This window comes from Bradysia coprophila (genome assembly GCF_014529535.1).
Source record: "Bradysia coprophila strain Holo2 chromosome IV unlocalized genomic scaffold, BU_Bcop_v1 contig_5, whole genome shotgun sequence".
NCBI lineage: Eukaryota > Metazoa > Arthropoda > Insecta > Diptera > Sciaridae > Bradysia > Bradysia coprophila.
The window spans coordinates 4,586,364-4,609,800 of NW_023503374.1; the positions used below are offsets into that span (position 1 = coordinate 4,586,364).

General features: G+C 35.4%; 1 protein-coding gene across 2 annotated transcripts; it reads left to right on the forward strand.

Annotated features, from left to right (window-relative positions):
• Positions 1 to 7,308: 7,308 nt before the first annotated feature.
• Positions 7,309 to 21,927, forward strand: LOC119071779. Of its 2 annotated transcripts, none has more exons than XM_037176835.1 (3): positions 7,309 to 7,558; positions 20,507 to 20,630; positions 20,705 to 21,927. In XM_037176835.1, exons 2-3 carry the CDS (start codon positions 20,607 to 20,609, stop codon positions 21,608 to 21,610), a joined length of 930 nt encoding a protein of 309 aa, XP_037032730.1. In that variant the 5' UTR covers positions 7,309 to 7,558; positions 20,507 to 20,606; the 3' UTR covers positions 21,611 to 21,927. The 2 variants fall into 2 exon arrangements, with proteins under 2 accessions (XP_037032730.1, XP_037032731.1); XM_037176836.1 differs by having other exon boundaries at positions 7,558 to 7,742.
• The last annotated feature ends 1,510 nt before the right edge of the window (positions 21,928 to 23,437 follow it).

The following is a 23,437-nucleotide window of genomic DNA, read 5'->3' on the forward strand; positions in this document are numbered from 1 at the left end:
TCCTTTGAGTCAAACTTTCCATTGTGCAAAAATCGTTTTCGTCTCTAATTGTTCCATCTTTTAATTGAAATTGTCTTTCAATGTAACAATCTTTTTTATAATCTAATGACTCGAATGTTCTCTTTTCGCCAATTTTCATTTTCGTGCTATCTTCCAGAAATTCGGATAAAATCTCCTGATTAAAAACTCTGTCGGCAGACTTTTCATTGATGAGTTCATTTAATTTTAAGTTTATTTCTTGGAAATTTACTTCCTTATCGAGTACTTTCATTTGCGACGCTTCATCTAAGTCTCTGAAGAAAATTAATTCTTCTAGTTGGTCTCGAACATCAAGGTTCCAAAAGTTTGTACCTTTTTTCCCAATTAAAACTAACTTTTTAGATAAGTTGTTGGCCAAAATTTCCGACAGACTATCACAAAGTCTTTTAAAATCTATCCGGTCTGCGATGTCGCCATCTGCTTCGTCATGAATTTCGATCACCAACAGATAGTGAGACGATTTCATTTTAAAAGCATTTAAAATTATTTCTTGTGAATCTTTCCCCCTTTCGGTAGGGGCATCGTCACCAGTCAATAGTGTCTTTAGTTTCGAGAAAATATAGCTGTCACACTTGTGATACTGAGTCCTGGCTTCAACAGTGTGAAGAACTTTGATGGCGGTCAGTCGAGGGGTTGTCGTACAAAAATGAAAAATTTGTTCACTGTTGCTGTGGTCGATGAATTCTTCCAGTTGTCTTGGATTTATTTTGAATCGAATTCCATATTTTCTCAAAAGATCAATGTGCTGCTGATGTATTCCAGATGCTACCATCCCATCCAGTCTACCTCTCATTTCCTCGAAAAAATCTTTTAGGTGGTCAGATGTTAAAAACTCTGCTTGCTTATTCTTGTAAGTTTTTAAAAACGTTAACATGTATCTCTCAAATGAAGCTGCCGGAAAATCATAATTTAGCAAGTTAAGTATGGTACTGAACTCTTTATCGATGTACTCTCCCAACTCCCGTTCATTCGGATAGTTTGTAACAAAGTGAAATTTGTCGAAAAACTCCTTTAAAAGGGAATCTAGTTCCTCGTTACAAGTCAATACAAGCCAAATAAATGATACTTCTGATATGATGTCGTCCAATTTTTTTTCTATTTCCTGTTTCACATCCTTGAAATCGTCAAACTTTTGTGTAAGGTCGCTGAAAAACGTTTTTGTCACATTCATCTTCAACAATTTATTTTCGATTTGTTGTTGTATTGAATCAAATGTGTTTGATTCCGAAATTTGCTCTTTAATGTCTTTTAATTCACTTTCGACTGTTTCCATTGTTACGACCTCTTTCGATTCAGCGCTGTTGTAATCGTTCAAAAGTCGTTTTGAATCTGCTAGATCTTTTATTGCATTATTTGTTATTGAACTAGCAAGTATTTTAATTTCACGTACCACTGTGGTTTTATTGTTTGCTTTTAGATTTTTTAGACAATTTTTTAAACTCGAGTACTGTTCCAGGGAGATATTGGAATTAGTCACCATTTTTTGGAATTGAATGACTTTGCACTTCTCCGAAAAATCGTAGACAGTTTCCTGAAGTTGCAACACCTTTTTAGTTACTGATTTAATGTTTGTTATTGTACTCCTATCATTCAGTTTTTCAACCGCCTCTTTAACACTAATTATTAAACTTTCAAAATGCACGATTTTCATGGCACGCAATAAATCTTTTATTGCCTTTATATTGGCAACTTGAATCTTTGTCTTCAAAGCAGTGTTCAACAAATTTATTTTCATCAATCCCTTCAAATCACCTCGACCATTGCTGTTGAGTTTGAATTTTTTTGCATTAGATGCATCGATAAAAAGAATTTTGTCTCCATTTAAATCACTTTCCACTTGCAAAATATCCCTCAATTCGATGTTATTCCTTATTTTAGTCGATCGGTACTCAGCCAAATCGAAATCGGCATTTGTTATGATAATAAAGTCACTCACTTCGGCATTTTTAAACCATTGATTGTTACTTCTCTTTATCTTGCAAAATGAAATGAAGTATTTATGTAGTGCGAATGGAGCTGTGCTCATCGTTGACAGTAAATCTATGCTGGTGATTCTTTTCCCTTCGTTTTCGTTCTTATGCTTAGCCTGCAAAACGCGAGTGTTTTCGCTCATAAAAACAATATCGTCAAATTTTTCAGCAGGATCAAACTCTGTAGCCATTTTGAATGGTACTAATTGATTATTTATTGCCCGATGAGCAAATAACATTAACAATTTTAATTGAAAAACAACGCCATGTAAACCAGTCTTGATTCCTGAAGCTGGATGCTTATCAGTTCTTCGATTTTTTCTTTCGATAATCGAATTTTCAAGCGATTCACCTGATCTTTTAATACCTGCCTTTGATGTCGACGGTATTGGTTCATTTTGAATAGATTCGCTTTTGATTCTTGCTTCGTTTTTCAAGCGAAACATTATAGATTCCCATTCTTGGGACTGATCAAGTTGAAAATTTTCTTCCGCAATACTGATTGGTGTTTTGAACAAGTTATTTTCAATATTGACATTGGCTCCTTTTGCAATCAATATATCAACAATATCTTTTCGGCATACTTTAACAGCGACATGTAGTGACGTATCTCCACCGTTATTTTGATAGTTCAATTGAATTGACTCGCAATTTAAAAGGGCCTCTATCAATTCTTTCGGACATTGGTTTCGAATTAGATAATTCAGACCTATTTGATTTTCCTCCTTTATAGTTTCCGGAATCTCCATAATTCGTATCACGTCTACGACGCAATATAATCTTCAATCCACTTATAGTCTTACTGAACACACTTTCAAAACTTTTAAGCTAAATTTACTTTAATCTCACATTTAAGAAATGAATTGATAACTTTGATATTTGTATTTAGAGAATAAATGTCGTAAAAAAACTGTTAGTCTGATGAACACGATTCGAACAGAAAAATTGCACCCTTCTAACTGAATGTATGTAAATTGTATTTAATAACAATCCATGCGCATCGAGCATAAGAATTTTGTTATAGATTCACGATATAATACACAATATAAATAGGATTTATTAAAAAAAAATCCGTGTGCTATGGCATGCCATTGAAGGCAAAATTCACTTGAACCGTTCGCGTTCGCTTCACAATCGTCACGATAATACAGAAAACCAACGAGCCTTGGGCATGACTATATTCAGCTCGTGTAAATTTGGAATTCGAAATAACACGTCAAGCTGGTTCCGAAGTTATCCGAATATCTTGCAGTGTTGATAAATACTATATAGTGTAATTTTACTATCTAAGCCATACTCCCGACGCGTGACAACCGACAAAGAATTTGTTATTGATTCGATTGCGATTCGGTTGCTCAGAATTCTGAATCACTGTATTTAGTGTACGGATGGTATGGCCGATGATGGAGCTGGATTACCTCGGCCTCGCTTCGGTTAAAATTCAAACAAGAATCCATCATTTGTGAATTTACCTCACTCCTCGTACTATTCATTTTTGTAGAGTTTCGATGAGCTGGTCTATATAAAATTTAATGTTTGACTATCTTTAGCACAGAACAAAAAATCCTAGAGTCATGAGACTTGGCATATTGGCTACATGACTACTGAAGAAATTAATTAATGCAACATCGAAAATATATAAAAGCAACAACAACAACACACTCATAATATATTTAGTGCCAAACTGAAGGTCAGAAATTAAAAAAAATCTTATATGAGACTTAAATTAGGAATTGAATAAGAAGTGTTGAATGGGACACATATATGTTTATATTTATACTGCGTCCAACGTTATCTTTTGATCTTAGGTCAAAAAACTTTTTTTTTTGAAAAATGGGTAAACGGTATGATTAAGCTGTATCGATGTGTGCAAACACTGCAAATATGCCACATTATGTAAATATTTTAATTACCATCCCGGTCTTTGGTTGATATATTTTAAATAGCCGCGAGCAACGAAAACAACAGAAAAACCGTCCAAAACAAAAACAAACGTTTGAGGCAATTAATTGGGAATTTGAAAATATGATTCAAAATAGCTTACATACGAGTTAATTATAGGTAGTCGGTCTATGAGAAAGAAGGGTAACCGAATGCTATAAATATTCGGACTCAGAAGTTACATTACAGCTGTAATGAACTGTTGAACTAGTCACCTCTGATACAATTTATTCGAATGGTTTGTTTTTTGGCCGGTAATTCGCGTACGTACGTAAACATTCATTCGATGAAAGTGTGAAATTGCTGCAGTTCTTAAGAGTGATATCGCGAAATCTTCGAACAATCGGCTAGCCATGCCATCCGGATTTTTGACGAGTATGGTACCCATCGAATACTTGCTTCATTACGAGTTCAACGAGGTATATCTCGCCTCTCTCGGAATAGTCGTTTTCGTGGTAGAGCTGTTTAGAAAATCGGTGGTTTCCAGGAGGAAATTTTTTTCTCCTGATTCTCTTCGGCAATAAGGGGTCGACTTCGTCCAAATTTTAGTGGATTGTAATGCTAGACTAGGCCAATCACACAAGACTTCCAATACGTCGGGCTGTTGACTGTACTGCCTTCAGTGACTGTATTAAGAAAAATTTTCTCTGACTAATAACGCCTGCGCGCATCAGCAAACCTGACGGTTAGGGTTCCATATTAAGGCTTAGGCTCGTTTTTGAGGCTCACAGATGTGACATTATAAATAAATATTTTATCGCTAGTTTTGTAGAGTATGTTAAGAGCTATCCAGCGCATACAACACCGTTGAGAAGTTTTTACTGTAACTGGTGTAATTCAATCAAGAAAATGTCCTTTTTCGTAAATTTGCGGAAATGGTTTCCAATTAGTCATATTGTATCCACAATCCGTAGACAAGTGTTCCTTGACATCCCACAACGATGTAAGTGGAATTCTAGATACAACATACTCATGATCTAACCATTCGTGTTTTTAACGCTAGCGCATTACAATCGTAAACGGTTAAACCGTTCCGCAAAGAATGATTTTTTTGTGAAACATTCTGATTAGTAGGAACGTGATCCAAAGGTTATTAAGACCAGTTCATGGTCGCATATATCGCAAAAATGTATGCGAGTATGAATTGGCCTTAAGGCCAGTTGAGTCTTCTCTTAGTCGAACATTGAGCAAAAGTACGAACGCTTGGTTCAGCTCTGTATTGAGCAATAATTTTTGATTTCGGCCTTCTTCATGAAATCGAGTACACATTTATTGATCTTATGGTAAACAACTTGAATTTAGTTAGATTAAAGTTTTGTTTTCGATGATCTTTCGAGTCGGTGGAATTTGTGGGATTTATAAAAACCGGGGGGATTTGAGGGGGACTGCGGGGGATTTTTCCCACGAGCTTATATGTTACTTTAGGCCCTAATTACTAGATAGAGTAATGGGCTGTTGAACAGGACATTTTTGACAAAACAAAACGTTCATAACAAAGGATGAAAATGCGTACATGGTCTGTTCTCAACCACATAATCTTACCGTAAGTCTAGTCAACAGATCGCACCTGTTATCGTTTTAAAATATTGGTGTTGTCCCTTCGTATTCTCATTTTTCATGACTGAACAGTGAACATCTCATCGGAGAGTTGGAAATTAAGGGACAACTTATCGTATTCAGACTATACTCGGTATAGAATACTGTTCTTAGACTTTGTTTCCATCATCGGAATAAATGAAACAATTCTGATATTTGGTGAGCATTGACTGAAATTATTCTCATCATCTTCATGACGACCTTCTGAACTCACTAAAGTTCGCCTGATTTAGAGTTTTTATGTACTTTGTTTATACAAAACCTCCTAAAGAATTGAAAAGTCTTTCTTACTTACGTATCATTACTAACCTGTGGTTTGTCTCGGATCAAGAAATTTCTTACGACAAAATTATTCACAACTGACTGTGTAAACGAGCAAACGCAGCAAATTTTTGTCCATTACAAATAATTGTGCATTCAATATTATACTGATTCGCATGAATTGACCAACGAAACAGAATTTAAAATCGTAAATCTTCAAGGAAATCTTTCTAAAACAAACAATGAACTGAATTAGAGGTAAATAATGTTCTACGTTTCACCTCATCTGCAATAAATCGGTTCTCTTTCATGCTAAACAATGTGTACAAATCATTTAATGTTTCTCAATTAAACGTGAGGAGCTTACACTTTCCAAATTTACTCAATGGGTAATGTAAATCAAAGTGTAATAGCCTTGACAGATGCATTCAAAAAGGATCTACCATTCTCAATATAGGTAAACAAAAGGAATCAATTATCAATTTCAGACAGTTTAATCGCGAAGTCAAAATATCAACTCATTGTACGGGTATAACCCGCAATCTCAGTGTTATAATGTTGAGATGCTATGAGTGTATAGGTAAACGTAAATGGCAGAAGAAACATATTGGCGAAAAAAACGAAGCTTGAGGTGTCTTTTGACTCATGTTTTTGATAGTATACGTTTCTGTATCAAAGGGGCTGTTCACATATTACGTCACGCCATAATGAGGGATACAACGAAATGTGACGGTTCTAACAAATTTGGGACAAAATTGACACTTTTTACGTGACGGAGGGGGGAGGTGGTGTCAAAAATTAGATAAAATAACGTGACGGAATTTGTGAACAGCCCTTAAGCAATGTCGTTCATCTAAAAAATTAAAATTCTCCTGGAAAATTACAGCCGGTGAAGAACATTAGATAAACAAATATATAAATTTAACGGTTGTGCTATCGTCGTTGTAGTAGTATGTCAACCGGCGGTAAGTAATAAAAGCACTGGAGGCACTCGAAGCCAGTCGGCTGGCTCAGACATTAGACAATTATAATTTGTAAGACATTTATAGCCGAAACTGAAGCTAAGAAACAAATGTCAACGTATACTTGCCCTTGCCTTTTATGAAAAATAAAAAGCTTCAATCAAGGACATCACCTATGTTTAACATAAAATACCTATGCTCCTCATGTCGAACCAGATTTCTATGAGAAAAGTTTAAATGAAGGAAATTCTATTTGTGTGTTGACCTCGCATAAATGCCATTAACAAATATCACAAGACAGCAGCATCATGTCCATCATTTGTCCCTTCGAATTTCACCCGTATCATTCACACAACTACGATACAACAAACAAGCAAGCAAACACACAAAAAAATGTAAAATCTCGTTTTATCCGGTTGTCAACATTCGCCATGTCAACCAATCTTTTTATGCATTACACGATTGCACGAAAGCACAAGTTCAAAATATCAGCCATATACATAACTCGATATACAATATATATGAAAAAGCACCAGTAAAGCAATGCGAGAAGTGAACACTGGAGCTCAGTATGGTTTGTAATGTGGAGTACAACTAACGTGAATTTATAAAACGAGAACGAATTTATTTTTGTGTGTGTTTATTAGGCTGTGTATCCACACACAGCACAATATCATTTGCTCTAGAAGTACTTGAATTTTATAGAATAAGAAGAAAAAAAAAGTATTTTTTTTGCTTTTACCTGTGTTACGAAAACCGATATCCAGAGAGTGTATCTTTTATTTAACAGTGAGTTGGTGAACTTTTATTTTTTTTTGGTTTTTTATTTTAATTTAACAGAAAAAAGAAGTTAAAAGAATAATTTTTTTTTTTGTTTCATTGATCACTAAAATGTGGTAGCTTCGTTCTGTTTAAATTTCAACTTTGAAATTTAATTTAGGGAAAAATATAAATTATTCATAGTTTTCATGTGGTGAGTAGGTATAACACCGAATTACCTTGTATGGACTGTTTCTTTTTATTTATTTAATTTAAACATTGTTTTAAACATATATCAATGTATTGTGCTTATTTTGCCTATAAACTTCGGTTTTTGTTGTTTTATTTTAATTTCATTTCTGTATAATAGTTTTGTGTGATATAGTCCAACTTTGTATACATTTAAAATGCTGTTGCCCATTTTTATATATAAATTTTATTAACAAGAAACATACATCTATAACCATATATATGCTGCAGCAGCATTATGGTGCGAATAAGTCGTTCACAGTACCGTTTTTGACATGATAATACCAATATATATTTATGTATAAACGTTGGTTGGTTTCATTTTTGCTATTCGTAATTATAATACCAATTTAACATTCAGACAAGTGGAATATAATATAAAAAGTAAACTTCTTGTTACACCACTTCTGTCTTTATGGAACCAGCTTCACCGATATACACAAATTTACACACAAAATAAAATATAAAATTTGTGTGAGATAAATTGATTAAAATAAAAAAAAAGATTTAAAATAATTCGCTGTGTGTTTCGTCGCTTTTAATTAGATTTTTGTTGTTGTTGTTTCCGAAACAATAAAATGAAAACAATTTTCGATTAGTGTGCAACCATTGAATGTTTAATATGGCTAAAGAATGGTGAATATACCTAAAAAGGTTACAAAATTAATGTAACTTTTGTTGTTTTCTTATTTTATTTGCGAAAGAGAATTTTATTGTTAAAAATAAATGAATTCTTGTCAGCAGCATAAAATTGTAATAAACATTGTCTGAGTGTTGTGTGTGTTGTTGAATATATTTTTATTGACGATTCGCTCTCTCCGTCTGTGTTTTTCTCTCTCTTCAGGTGTAAGTGTAAGTTATATACCCATTTGTAAAAGACATTGCGTAACTTTACATTGTTATTTTTATATTTAAAAAAAAAAAGAATTATTTCAACGCCTTACCTGGGACATATTGCAATTTCTTAGCGCTTTTAATAAAATCAGAATGAAATAAAAAAAATTACATTTCCATTGTATATATCAAACTTATGGGAATTTACTTTTCATTCCACTCTTGTTCATACATTTATACAACATTTTCGCGTAATAGTGAACTTGTTTTCAAACTAATGATGCGAAAAGCAACATATGGCTAATGAATCAACCATTTAGTTTAAACCCGTGTGTGTGTGTTTAACGTGTAATATATAGAAAATCGCACGCATAATGATAACACGAAACGGGCGACAAAATGGGACATTGACATAATGCTGATGATGACTACAACCAGGGGTCTTTAATCAAGCAGAATAATTGCTAAGGATGTGAGTTTATATTGAACGAAAACACAGGCTTTTGACAAGCTATCAAATTCATGTACCTGGATATAAAGTGGACAAATTAAATCACTTCAATGTTCCTCTTCACAGCTCATTTTGCAGCGTTGTGTGGTCAAGGTTTCGTGTTCGTTTTTTTTTCTTCTTCATTCTGAATCGAATTATATGGAACACATATGGTTGTGTGTCCGATGACTGTAACGACAATTTGATATTATTCTCACGCAATTCTGTTTGTGTTTAATTCAGCCCTTGCTTCTTTTTCGAACAAACAATTCGTCGATGGACAATTATTGTGGTTTTAGTAAAAAGAAAATGTCTGGTTCGCCCACAAGAATCGTCGTACCAGTTATTTTTATTAATCATTTTTCTTGTGTGCAATTGAGCATTTTACCTGCAATATTCAAGTGGCACAGCACAGACGTGTATACAATTATAATACGAATATTTCCCCAGATAATTGGGATAATTTTATTGAAATAAATCGTCATGAATACTTGTCAGGATTAGAAAGGTTGAATATTATAATATCTGTTCACTGTGCTGAAACTTTGGCGGTTAAAAGGTACGCATGCTGTGGGGGAAAAAATGGGATATAAAAACACCTCGGTCAGTTATTCAGTTTATTTGGGAGATTACTCGGGCGATGAGCTTTTATACCATAAAATTTCCCTTATCACGGCAGTTACCGAATTCGTAAAGATTTATTAGATTTTAATATGGTTTAATAAACCACCTCGGTTCGGTTTATGGTAACATGTATATATGCTGTGGTTTATTGGTTAATTCAATTTTCGTTGTTGCTAGGATCCCCTCAATAAGCCATATTTATTTTATGTTTGTAGGCGAAAATGGCCGTATAAGGATACATTTATGTGAACACCTGTGAACACACGCACGTTTTTTTTATGTAAAATTCAATACAATGTTGTTACGAACATACTTATTGTTGATGAATATGGAACATTTGTAAGAATAAGGTATGAAATTGGCCTCGTTGATCGTTACACCATAGTTCATGAAATTGTAAAGGGAAAATAAAAAATTTCTTTGGTATTCCTTTGACGAGTTTACGTAAATTGCTAGGTAGATTTCTTCAACCTATTTTATCGAGAAATGTTAGGGGACATTCATAAAGTACGTGTGTATTTTAGGGTACAGGGAGTGTCTGGCAGCAGCGAACGCTTCATACAGTTTCGAAATTTTCTGCAGAGATTTTGGCTACGTACGCCAAATACAGATATAGAATCTAGAATTCGCAACCGTCTTTTTTCACGCATACTTTGGGAATGACTCTTCATCTCCTGTATTATTCAACATGTTTACTTTGAATACAATTACTGTGATTGTCTTTCAATTGTAATTTAAAAAGTCATCTAAAGACTGAAGCTCTTTTCAACTACTTTTCTTAATCAAATAAAAATGTTCAATAGGAGCTCACTTGCGAGAAACAATCGGTACGTAACACCGTTCCCTCATTGGAATTCAATTTTCAATCTTATTCAACACAGCTGGAATTTTCGTAACATTTTCTTGTTACATTGTCGCTTAATTGAAATTCTTTGAAAATATGATTCGAGGTACGGGTCATGGATTTTACTTTAGAAATTCAATCGGGAGATATTCATAGGAAAGCACCCGACTCTTGATGAACCTTTTCAATGGAGCAATTATATGTCTTAATCGGATTTTAGATGAAGTTTAAGAAAAAATTTCGTTTTCATTTTTCAACCTTTTTTGTAGTGCCTTACCATAGAAGGTAAAAAAAGGTAACATTTTACTTGATTTAATAGAGCTGGTTACGATTAATATTTCGTTAGGACGGAAAATACTTTGAAAGTCTACCTATCAAAATAGGACTCATTTCGTCTGGGATGGCTATACACATGGCTTGAACGGACCAGTAGACAGACCTAAGATAGTCTCGAGCTACACCTGGTTGCTGGTGGAAGATCTCCGAAGATGGAAAAGAGTGTTTTTTAGACTCATTGAGGTCATGCCTAGTTTGAGAACATCCATTGATATATGTTGTAAAAAAAGTACAGCAAAAATTTTCCCTGCGAACTTCAAATAGGCATTCCGCATTCCATCGATATGTAGTGCTGGTGATTGCCCACAAAACAGATTTTTATGTTAGTACACCCGCTACTCGTAAAATTCATCAGCATTCACCAGCACTGCACTATGAGATGTCAATGGAAAGCTTAGATAATGTACGTCCACCACCAACCAGGTGTAGCACAAGACTCTCTGAGGCCTGTTTTGAGGTCTACTGTCAAAGACCTTTTAAGCCAGTAGATATCCATCTCAGACGATCCGATTTCTGTGTGGATTTTCAAAAGAATCCCTCTTTGTGTTAGCAAAAGTATTCAAAACGTAGAAATTGTCTACCCTCTCATTGCATCGAAGAGATAGATATTCCGAATTCTACAGATAAACTGCTCGTTCGACTGGGTAGAACTAGAAACATAATGGAGGAATTATGGTGAGACTGGGTGAAGGAAGTTCCACGATCTATTTATGCATTTGTTAAAAATTATCCGTGCTTATGATATATGGGTAATTCCATGGTTAGTTGCGTTACAAATTTCGTTATCTGTGAGTCATAAAGTTAATTGTGCTGGCTATGTTTTGCGGTAACAAATCAGTCTATAAATTTTCTAATACTCAGGAGACATAGTGCTTTCATACCAACAAGAATTGGAATTTTTAGCCTGCGAAGTCTGACTTGTGTGATCGCAAAAGTCGGCGGTTAGTTGCGTTACACGTTTGTGACTTTTCGAAATATTTTCACCAAATAAAAACTGATTTCGGTAAACGTTTTTTTTTTCCTGAAAGCTATGGTCAAGACGCGCAGTTTAAGCCCAATATGAGGTTGGTAACCCAAAATTTGGGGGAGATATGTCTAAAAAAGTGATATTTTTCGGAGGTCATAAATAGCCAGAAATATTTTTTTCGCAATTGGTGGTTGTTACCCAACAGAAAATGTTTCTTTGACTCAAAACCGTTTAAAAAATGGCTAGAAAATTTATCGAGATAACCTCGACGAGTTAAAATTCGAGGATGACACTTATCACCACTGGGAAGCTGTTTTCGCCTACTACACTCATCCAACTAACCTGATTGACCCAAAGTTATTTTTCTCGTGAAGTCATATGCTGTAGCTTTCGAATGACACCGATCTTCAGTTTTTATTTGAAAAAATGTAATTTCGGCAACGTTTGGGTTGAAGTGATTTTACCTTACTTCGAAGCAAAATGAACCAAAAATCTTCAAAAAAATTAATTTCGTGTCATTTGGAGCAATTGTGGAATTATATGGTCCACATCTACAGGAAAACAAATTTACAAAAATCATTTGAGATTTATTGAGAATATCTCGGAATGTCGAATACAAACAAACACTTTTTGGTCATGTCTCCCCGAGACCGCATTTTACAATAACCTCATATTGGTGTCAAACTACGCGTCTTGTCAATAGCTTTCAGCAAAAAAAAAGTTTAGTGAAATCGGTTCAGGTTTCGTGAAATAAACTAGAATTTTCAAAAATTTTCTGAAAACAAGCATACATTTTTATGGTTGTATCTCCCCGAGATTTTTGGCCAAAGACGTAATATGGGGCTTAAACGACGCGTCTGGTCAACAGCTTTCAAGGAAAAAAAAGTTTGCCGAAATCGCGTTTCAATTGGTGAAAATATTTCGAACAGTCACAAATTAGCTGGAATTACCCATATAGAGGAATAAAAGTGGTTAGCACGAATGCATTTAAGTAATACTTAGCAAGTTTAAAAACTGAATGGCACTTGCCATTCTACTGACTTAGAAAACAATTTCGTGCCGTCATATATGTAAATGGTTATCTCGTCTTTTCTCACATTGTACTACTTTCAAATCCCCGTCATCTAAGTGAAGTCCTTTATAAACAAACATTTACGACTTCCGGACTCACTGGTACAATTTGTCCTATTTTCGTGTACTCGCAGGGGTCACAACTAATGTACGATCTCTAACTAAATTGCGGTTATGTTGAAAGAGCCTGAAAATGTACAAACATTTCGGAAATTATGTTGCACACCAATTCATTGTTTCCGTAGCTTTTACGCATAGTAAAGCAAAATGGTAGGTTTGACCTATGATACCATCAAACCAATTAATTGAGTGATGTTAAGTGGAATCCTTTTGCGGTAATTAATATTTCAAGACCAAATATGTTCTAACCTTTTGCCTGGGAAGTACAAACGCATCGTCTTCATTTCATTGTCCTACATTAAATATTCAATTGGCTTGATAATAATTAATTTTTATCGTTTACATTATGCGAAACGAAACACTTTCGAGACGATAAGAATCTAATTAGCTTGAATAAGCAACTGCCAAAAATGAAAGGAACACCCATAAGAAAATGGTTAAAATCTTCTCTCTTTTGCCATTAAGCGGAAGCTAACATAAAATCATTGTAACGATGGATGTTAAAAAATTAGTGAATTAATCTTTTGATCTTCGCAACACTCTTTGTTGTTCAACAAACAATGGATGGTAAAACGTTTCACAACATTTTCTGAGAGTTTCATCTCAACATCAATTCAAGCCGACCCTTGAACGGATTTTCTTTTTCTTCTCTCCAGTAAAAGTCAAAATCAATCCATCGAATAACTGATGTCGAATATCTGGTTCAATAAATTATTCTAATGTGGTGTTTAACGAGCCACACCATATCGAAATCGAATCCAATCATTGATTGATATGCAAATAGATATCATCCTAATTTGCGTCGGGTGGGTGGGAAACATATATATACATTTGTCGGAATGCAGAGTTGGGCATCAATTTATGGTGGTCGTTAATGTTTGCAATGTCGCAGTTTGTGGATTGGATTGTGACGATTTATATGTAATCGATATCGTCGATAAGTTATAGATGGTATAGTCTAACCCGAATCTCGTAACTACGTAATCGAAATTCATTTTATTTGCTGGTAGAAGGTCAATCAGTTATTATTTGCCCAGAAATGGTACAACGTCTAATTTAAGTGTTCCATTCCAAGTTTTATTACGAAATAATCTTTTCAACGTTCTGCAATTATCATTAATCATCCGTACAGCGCGCGAATAGTCTAAAAGTGTCCTTTTGTCAGCTATAAATTGTAGAAAATTTACGACAGTACAGCAGTCCAACAAAGCAGTTATTACAGTGGATGAGCTTTACACACGCAGAGTAGACATTAAAAAATTTCCATGCAACCCGTAACGTAACGAAGGGAGACTTGAAATAAAAAAAGATAAAAAAAAACTTACGTGTACGCTGTTGTACACCTATATCATCGTATACCATAACGACCTGAGCCATAACACTCCGATATGTATCGTTGGCTTTTGATGAGAACATATAGCCAACTGTTTATTTTAATTATGATAATTACTTTGGTTTGTTTGTTTGGAAATTTGCACCTGTATAGTGTGTATAAACAACAGAGAGTGCTGTAGCTGTATGTATGTACATTATCTTGGACCACAAGAATTTCGTTGGCTATATGAATGAGTACCAAAACATAAAGATTCAAATGAATTTCCCTTTGAAAGTACACTTTCCACGGATTATTTACCCTGCTCTCGTAGTTTTTTTATTTATTTTATTTTGTGTGTTTATTGTGAAAACATAGGCTCTGAGACAGTACAACACACAGTGTGTTCCCTTTTTTTTGTTTACCCAGGCACGAAAAAAAATGGAATTAAATATTTACAAGTGTGTTTATTCTTATACCCCAACTTTTACGTGTGTTATTCGCATGCTTTATCGATTATTTTATACGTTCATACCGCAGTTTATATACACAGAGTGTGGAAGTAAGTAATAGCATTACCATTTTCAGAAGGTTGTAAACAAGTATGTCTACAGGGTTGTCGTTTTAGCGGATTGACGACGAAAAGATGAGTTTGGTTTGAGTTAGAATTAGGAAAGGTATTAATGTCTTCTGAAGACTCTAAACTCTAAAGCCAGTAATACCACGGTTGTTCGTTGCCGTAGAAATGTTTATCGTGTGAGAGAATAACATCGCGTTTTGATGTTTAAAAGAAATCGACAGCAATTGGAGATAATTCCAAGATTTATATACCTATAGTATACCCTGTCTGTACACTGTACATATTGAAGACACAACACATTAGAGAAAGCGTTCGGCTTTATACATTAAGCCTCGCAATCTTTTAAATCTTCCTCTTTCTAGTCGCATGATTTCTTAAGTTTTCGTCAGCACGGAAGCAGTTACTCCGGCGTTTCACAAATTGTGTATATATTCACAACATTTATTTATAATTATCCTTTGGAAACCCCCTGTTTTGCGTATATCTCAGACGTAGACGTATAGCTCAACAAGTTAACTTTTGAACAAAAATCGGTAAATAAAAACATAGCTAACGCCGACCCGTACGAAACACCTATTCGTATCAAAAGCCTTTAATGTGAAACTCTTCATTTCTCTTACTTCATTTTCTTCTCTGCTGAAAAACTATTCTCCCTTTAAAATCACTTACATTATCCACTCTTTGCCTTGTTATCATATACAACTAAATTGCCGGAGGCAATATAGACAGCCCCGTACGAAGACAAATTTCATAAATTCCTATTTAAACAGCTATATACCGCTATATTTAACTATATTTCACTATAAATAAACATTTCACAGATAAATATATGCTATTATATAGCTCTATATGCCTGTATATAGCTCAATATAGCTGTAAAAAGGTATATATAGATGTCCGTATATGGAATCCCTGAAACCCCACACACATAACAAATTATTTCCATGTTAACAGAAACTCTCTAAGTATCATTTTTCCCAAGATATTTCTATTTTACTAAAATCCAATATGGCCGCCGGCAGCCATTTTGTTAGGAGACCGGAAATAGTACCGACGCTTTACATTCGTTAATACCTTTCAAACAAAAAAAAATTCATGAAATTCGGTCAAAATTTACTCGAGATATTGTCAAAATACACCACGTTCACTGTACTTCCGAGTAGCCAGATAAGAGCTCACTCCAAGAGAGCTAGCTCACGCTCCGGAGAACATAATTTCATAAAAAATTTTTTCCCTGATTGGTACGGTCAATACCTATCTAATAAACCTAAAACAGACGAAATATGTTCAAATGTGGCCGACCTACAAGCAAAAACTGCTTGCCGCCCTGTGCCTGTTCCACACCAAGGGGTCTAACTCACGAGTCGGTCATCCGATTTCCATAAACTTTTTTTTTGTCGATCGGTATTGTAAATACCTTTTATTTGACGTATCACTTACAAGTTTAACGTTTAAATGTCCGGAGATATCTTCGAAAAACCGTAAAGCACTTATTGGGCCACAGCTCGGGAGGGGTCGATCCAAAATCACTCATCTTCGAACTTAGCCTGTCTTTTGACATTACCAAACGGGAAAAAAAAGAATTTTCAAAATCGGATGCGTTTTACTCAAGTTATCGTGCAGACAGACGGACAGACGGACAGACAGACGGACAGACGGACATTTTTTTTTCGCGGATTTGGCATCTCTAGACAACCACAATAGGTTTCCCCTTACTCAGGGAGTCCAATTCGACGTGTTACAAACGTATGCGTAAACCCATAAGACCCCAGTACTTCGTACGGGTCTAAACAGCTTTGTTCGGTAATGCGGACTGAAACTTCTGCAAACCATCAAACGTTTTATTTTATTTTATTTTTTTACACATTTCTATGTTGAAATGCTCCATTACAGTTTCATGTTGTTCATGTAAACTTTGCTGGAAATATTTCATCCAGTAAATGCTACAGATATATCAGAAATCGTATCACGAAACACGAAACATTATGCTAAGCGCCCAAATAGCTAGGGGAAACCACTCTGGGGGGGGGGAATCGTGTAACAACATTTACAAGAATTGCTGTGCATTCTCTGGACATATATACTCAACAATTACTTTCTGTTTGTTTCTAATACACTTTCTCTCCGTATTTACCAGCATTAATTAGCATTTTCCCAAGTCGGTTACTCTTGCATTATATCATGATTTCAAGAAACGTTTAGCCCTTTAAGAGTAAATTCGCAAAAAATATTTTTTCACATTACTTGTGACATATAATGTTTTCAAAAAGATTACCTGCAGATGGTAATGTTACGAAAAGTTAGCTAACACAGGTAATGTTATAGAAATAAATTATCTGTGACTGGTAACGTGCCCCAAAGCTTCCTGTAAGTAGGCTATCTGTGAAGCATTACATGTGACAGATAATGTATCCGTCAAATGTTAGCTGTGGCAGGTAATGTACATTATCTGTGGTGGGTAACCTACTTTAGCTGTGACTGGGTAATGTTTTAGCTTATATCCACAATAAAACTATGAAACGTTACGTACTGAATGGATCAGTGACATCGCACTAGACTCATGATCTGAGGGTCCCCGGATCGAATCCAGCGCGAACAACTTTTTTTTTATTTGCAAATTAACTGTCGAAGGTCCAGGTAGGTCAATCGGTAGAGCATAGGACTCATACCCAAGAGGTCCCGGGTTCGACTCCCGGTGCAAAAATGCTTGCCTGGTTTTATTCTAATCACTTGGTGATTAAGCACTCGCTATTAGTTATCTAATGGCTGTACGACCGTAACAAAGTCGCAAATTTCAAAGAAATCCAATATTCGATTTCTTCGCAACAATCACGCCATATTGACATAATGTCAATGACACAATTCACAATATACAACAGACTGTAGGATAAGCGCCATCTATGATCGACTAGTCGCTCATTGGGAAAATGCATGAGTCATTAGTGATGGTTGTGGTCTTCGCATACTACACGTGGCTCAGAGAATTCACAACGTATGGGACGTTTACACGGTCGATTTGTGAGCTATCTGAGTCCGAAGAGATATGATGAAAAATCACAATTCATATGGTCAAGTGACTTGTGCAATAGCACAACAGGCCCACTAGAGGCTTAGGTGCTGGGCTAACCCCCTTCCCATCTAATCCAATCCAATCCAACTGTCGAAGTTAAGCTTTTACATTACCAGTCACAGCTAATTTTATAAAAGATTACCTGTCACAGATAATGTTATGAAAATACATTACCTGGGGACGTACATTATCTGTGACCGCTGTTTATTTTTCTGTCAGTGAAATTCGCAAAATTTCGACTAATTAAATTTCGACCGCGATCCGAAATTACAGAATTATTTCTGTCCAGAAAGTCTCGCATGTCAAAGTCTTGGTGATAGGGTGGCCTAACTCGAAAATGTCATTTTAAAGCATACTGCTTAAGTGCGAATAATGTTATGTGTGGTATCCACGGAAAGGTGATAGATGAGAGATGGAAACAAAGTTGATAATTTTGAGTTTAAGATTTTCACATACATGTTTCAAATGTGTTGTCAGAAGCACCAAGAAGGATTTTCCAAACCAAATGTAACAGTATTCGGTAGTATTAATGATGCTGGTAAGATTTGTTAGTGCTGTGAGGAAATGTAAATTTTTTCACTTTATAAATGCTTCTGTATCCGTTCAGTCGGTTAAATGGAATGTTTATAATTTGAAAATAATGGAACTATTAAATGGGTCCACACATGTCTATCAATATCATCCCAATCCATTCTTCATAAGATATAGAACGAAAACGCTTTTCAAGATACCTGCGCTCGCCTGCGCTGTGTCCCTATTTTCAAATATGGGAGATGGATCTGAAATAGCGAATGGTTTTTGCCACTGTTTCGATCTGTGAGAAGTATGAAGTACGTCTTTCGATGTTTTGCATTAAATGCTGCTCAACAATACCACTTTCACATCAGGCCATGGCGACAGTGGCAAGGAAATGACAAACATCTGGGAAGTAAGTCATACATTTGTACATGTACATCTTCAGCGAATCATAAACGAAATGTTTGTACATTTTCGTATGAAAATAAACTTCCAAACCATTTCATCACCAAACATGTTATCACATGCGGGAATGTGGTGGGCCACCACTAAATCTGGGTTTTAACGAACATAATACAAGTACATAGTACAAGTGTAGGCAGAACAAGTGTCTGGAAAATGATGTCACTTTAGTACGAAAAATGACGTAATTTTCCAGGTAGATCTATCTTCCATGATTGAAAACAGGGACCCTGATATATTTTCACACGTTGCTACATGAAAGACTTCATGGACAAAAGTCATTCTGTAGCTCATGTGAGTCCAATATATCCTTACCAACAATGGATAGAATATTGAAATCGTTTCACTGTTGAGTTTCATTTTCAAAGAATTGGTCAAAGTGTTCGAAGAGCGAATTTGCTCTTAAGATATGCACAAGTTGTAATGTTGGATTAACATTCAAATTTCTTGTTGTAGTTTAGTTATTTACATTCATAATGCATCTACAGAAACAAGCACTGTTACTGACATGAACACATAATAATTGCTAAATTCGAACCACTTCGAGATAATATCTAACTCAATTAATGTCAGGTTACCACCGTTCCAGACGCTTTGATCTTTCTTAAAATTTCAAAATTCGCACATAAAATGTGAAATAGAATATCTCAGCTCAACTGTCTGGATGAAAAAACTTTTTAATTAGAAGAACGTGGCCCAGAGGATGCGAAATCAAATCTTATATAATCTTTACGATCCAATTTCATTTCGTGTCTCGACCAAATTTTCATTTCGTAAAACTTTCAAAGTGCCTGTCCTCCTATTTCATAATAATGAGAAAAGAAAATTGACCCGTCAGTTCAAGCAACAAAGAAACAGAATCTCAACTCAAAAGAATAAAATCCAAACCTCTAGATTCGTAAAATCAATGAATGACGTAAATCTTTCCCATCTGGTGCCTATACATAATTGCAATCGAATATCTTCGAACAAAAATATCTTACCTTCATTGCACTTGTACCATGTCGAGTATAGTATTACAAAGCAGAGCCCAGCACAATGTGATGTGTTCTTCACTACATTTTTCATTCCAAAATCCGTATCTCCTACACAATGCATGTTGGCTGGCATTACATTACACCACAAATATCCTGTTCCTGTTGCGATGTAGAACATAAACAATATCGTTTCACTAGCTACCTTTCCCGGTAGCTTAATTAAATTGTCACACATACAGTCTCATTCTCATTAAGAAAATGTAATTACATCAGTCAATATTATGCACTGCTAGACAGAGACATCATGTAGACTATTCGTTGAAAGTTTTTCGCTTTATACTTTAACGTAGAACTCTTCATTGTGCGCTTCAGCAAGGCTAATAATTATTAAACTGTTGAATAGCTTTTGAAACGTCTCAAACAGAGGGCGATGTCTTGAAGTTTTAATTAAAATTTTTTTTAGATTGAAACTGCAATTCAACGAGATAAGCAGCTAACGAAATTCTTCTTTTGTCTCTATTTTCAGATGTTGATTAAAGAATCTTGATTTTTTGGTTCGATTACCTTCCTACTATTTTCAAGACTGATTAGAATCCACCAACAACTCAACACTGTAGATCATCAATATGTGCAATATGACCTTGACCGAGGTAACATTTTTTGTGAAACTTTTTTCTACGCAATCTTGACTGACACTAATTGTTATTCATTTTCCTACATTCAGCAAGAGCCTTCAGACCTTCCAACGGCTAAGCTCATCATAAATGAACTTCGGCGTAAATATCGCCTTCAAACCGAACAAATCATGACTTGGAAGAAAGCGTTCAACATCAAAGAGCAGCAACACTACAAAGAGTCCCGGCGTCAAACTGAAGAGTTGAACTCGCTGACCAGCCAATTGATTCTGCTGGAATCGCGACTGAAACGAAAACAGAAACAAATAGCTAATATGCTGTACCAACGTGAACTGACAATAATGCGTCAACAGAAGTTTATTGAGGCATTATCGAATCGACTTGTTGATCATGGTATCGATACAGTGGAACCGGTCTATGATTTCGACAGTTTTAATGATTCGGATTCAGCGGTTGTTCTGGAGGACATTGATTCTGACTGCAATAGTTCGTACATAATGCGTCGTCGAAGTGGGAGCGGCGGTGAAGTGACAATCGTACGGTCGATTTCGGACGCAATCGAAACGAATTTGAAATATTCATCGACTAGAAGGTCCAATTGCTATTTGCGCAGGCCTGACATACTCGAGACGGTGTACAGTGTGGAAGAGGATCCCGAACCGGACATAGCAGAGAAGCGTGACAAATTCAAAAATCGCTCCGAGCGAATCGTATGCGAAGATGGCGACAAATCGGCATCGGAACCGGTCAATGAGGATAGCGGTGACCAGGATAAAGTGTCACCGAATCGTAGTGCTAAGCAAACACAAGTGACAAATTACAATCGAGTTATGTCCAATCATCGATCGGTAACGAAACCGAAAGACGTCAAATACAAGCGGATTAACAAGGCGAAATCGAAAAGTTTGGAAGAATTGCGGGGGCGATTAAAGGTGTGGGTGGAAAAGGGAAATGTTCCTGCGGAGTGTCCGAGACGCATTCAAAACACCACATGACAAATAGAGAAGCCCTTACAACGGGGTAGCATTTAAACAGAGAGAGAGAGAGAGAGAGAGTCCATTCTAAATGGTAACAGAAATTTTTATTTATTATTTTAGTCACTTTGATCGAGTGCATGTTGATTATAAGTTTACTGATGATTACATTAATGTATTTAATATAAATATTTAAAAAAAAAATGGTACCGGCCTATTTGTACCTTACGTAAAGAGAGAAAAAAAAGCTAAACTGTGTTAATCTGGCATGCAAGCCAAAACTGTTACCTTACTGTTTTTGTATAAACATTAACTGTATTCTACATAAATTTTAATATTAAAAAAATGAATTTGAGCTTAAGAAAAGAAGAAAAACAAAAATTCTGAGCCCTTCATTGATGTGAGGGATTCTTTTGAAAAACAGCCGACCGAAATTGGACGTATTTTCCAGTGGAATTTTTTTTATGTGCCCAGAAAGATATTCGACCCTAGAAGCCAAAACCACTTTCAAAAAAATTCTTCGAATTTGAAGATTGCGTAGGTAGTGTGAGGTAATCTAAAACCGAAAGCATGCACTTTTCTTGCAGTTTCTCGAGGCACACGAAATGTACATGGTCGTGTGGGGTGACATTATAACGGTAATTTAATTCTGTACTTTTTGATTTAATTCAAGACCAAATCGGGCCAATAAAACACTTTTCTTTAAATTGTGCTTCAACTTCAAAGAAAAGTGTTTTATTGGCCCGATTTGGTCTTGAATTAAATCGAAAAGTACCGAATTTTGTAATTGTGCTTTGTTTTCGCGCCCCTTTGTTTGTTTATATTCGAATTCCTACAGTGAACGACATCTCAAATGTCTCACTGTCAAATTTTTCTGAGAATTTTATTGTGTCATTGCAAATTCACAATGACATTCTCTGAAAAAAATGACAGTGATACATTTGAGATGTCGTTCACTGTAGTTTTTGCGAATATAACAAAATGAAAGAAAAACCAAAAGGTAATTACATGTAATTTTGTGGCAAATAGGGCTTATGGGATGGGGGTTAGGAAGCATCTACGATGAAATGTTTATTTGCTCATATTTCATCGTAGATGCTTCCAAATCCCCATAAGACCCTAATTGCCCCAAAAGTACATGCAATTACCCTTCTAATGACACCCCACACGACCATGTACGTTTTTTTGTACCTCAAGAAGAGGTAAGAAAAGTGTTCGTTTTCATTCTTTTTTCGGCTGAAAACTTCAACTGCACATATCTCAGTGTGGCTGATTTTTAAACCCAATAACACTTTATTTGCCCCGGAAGTACATGCAATTACCATTCCAATGATACCTCAAATGACCCTGTGCGGCTCGTACAACTGGAGATATTTCTGTAAGAAAATTGCATGTTTTCGATTTTTTAATAACACGCTAGCGGCTAGCCACACAAGCTTCGAAGAATTTTTTTGAAAGTGGCTTTGGCTTCTAGGATCGAATACCTTTTTGGGCCCGTATAAAAAATTACACTTGGAAATGCGTCCGATTTATGTCGGCTGTTTTACAAAAGAATCCCCTCTGTGAAGAAATGTAAAATCTTGAAAAACTATTAAAAGAAGGACAAAATGGGAGATGATTCTACTTGTAAGTACCTAATTAGTGATGAATAAATAATTAATATATTTTGTGACTTAATGGTTAGTGTTGACATAACTATACATAAAACGCTCTGGAATTGTACGTGAAATTTGTTGTTAGACAAATTCAAGGTGATGTTCACACTGAAAACGAAAAATTATCCACCACAGCCCCGACGTATCTAGGGACATTTGCCATTTGTTCATATATTTTAATGCTTTTACGCGA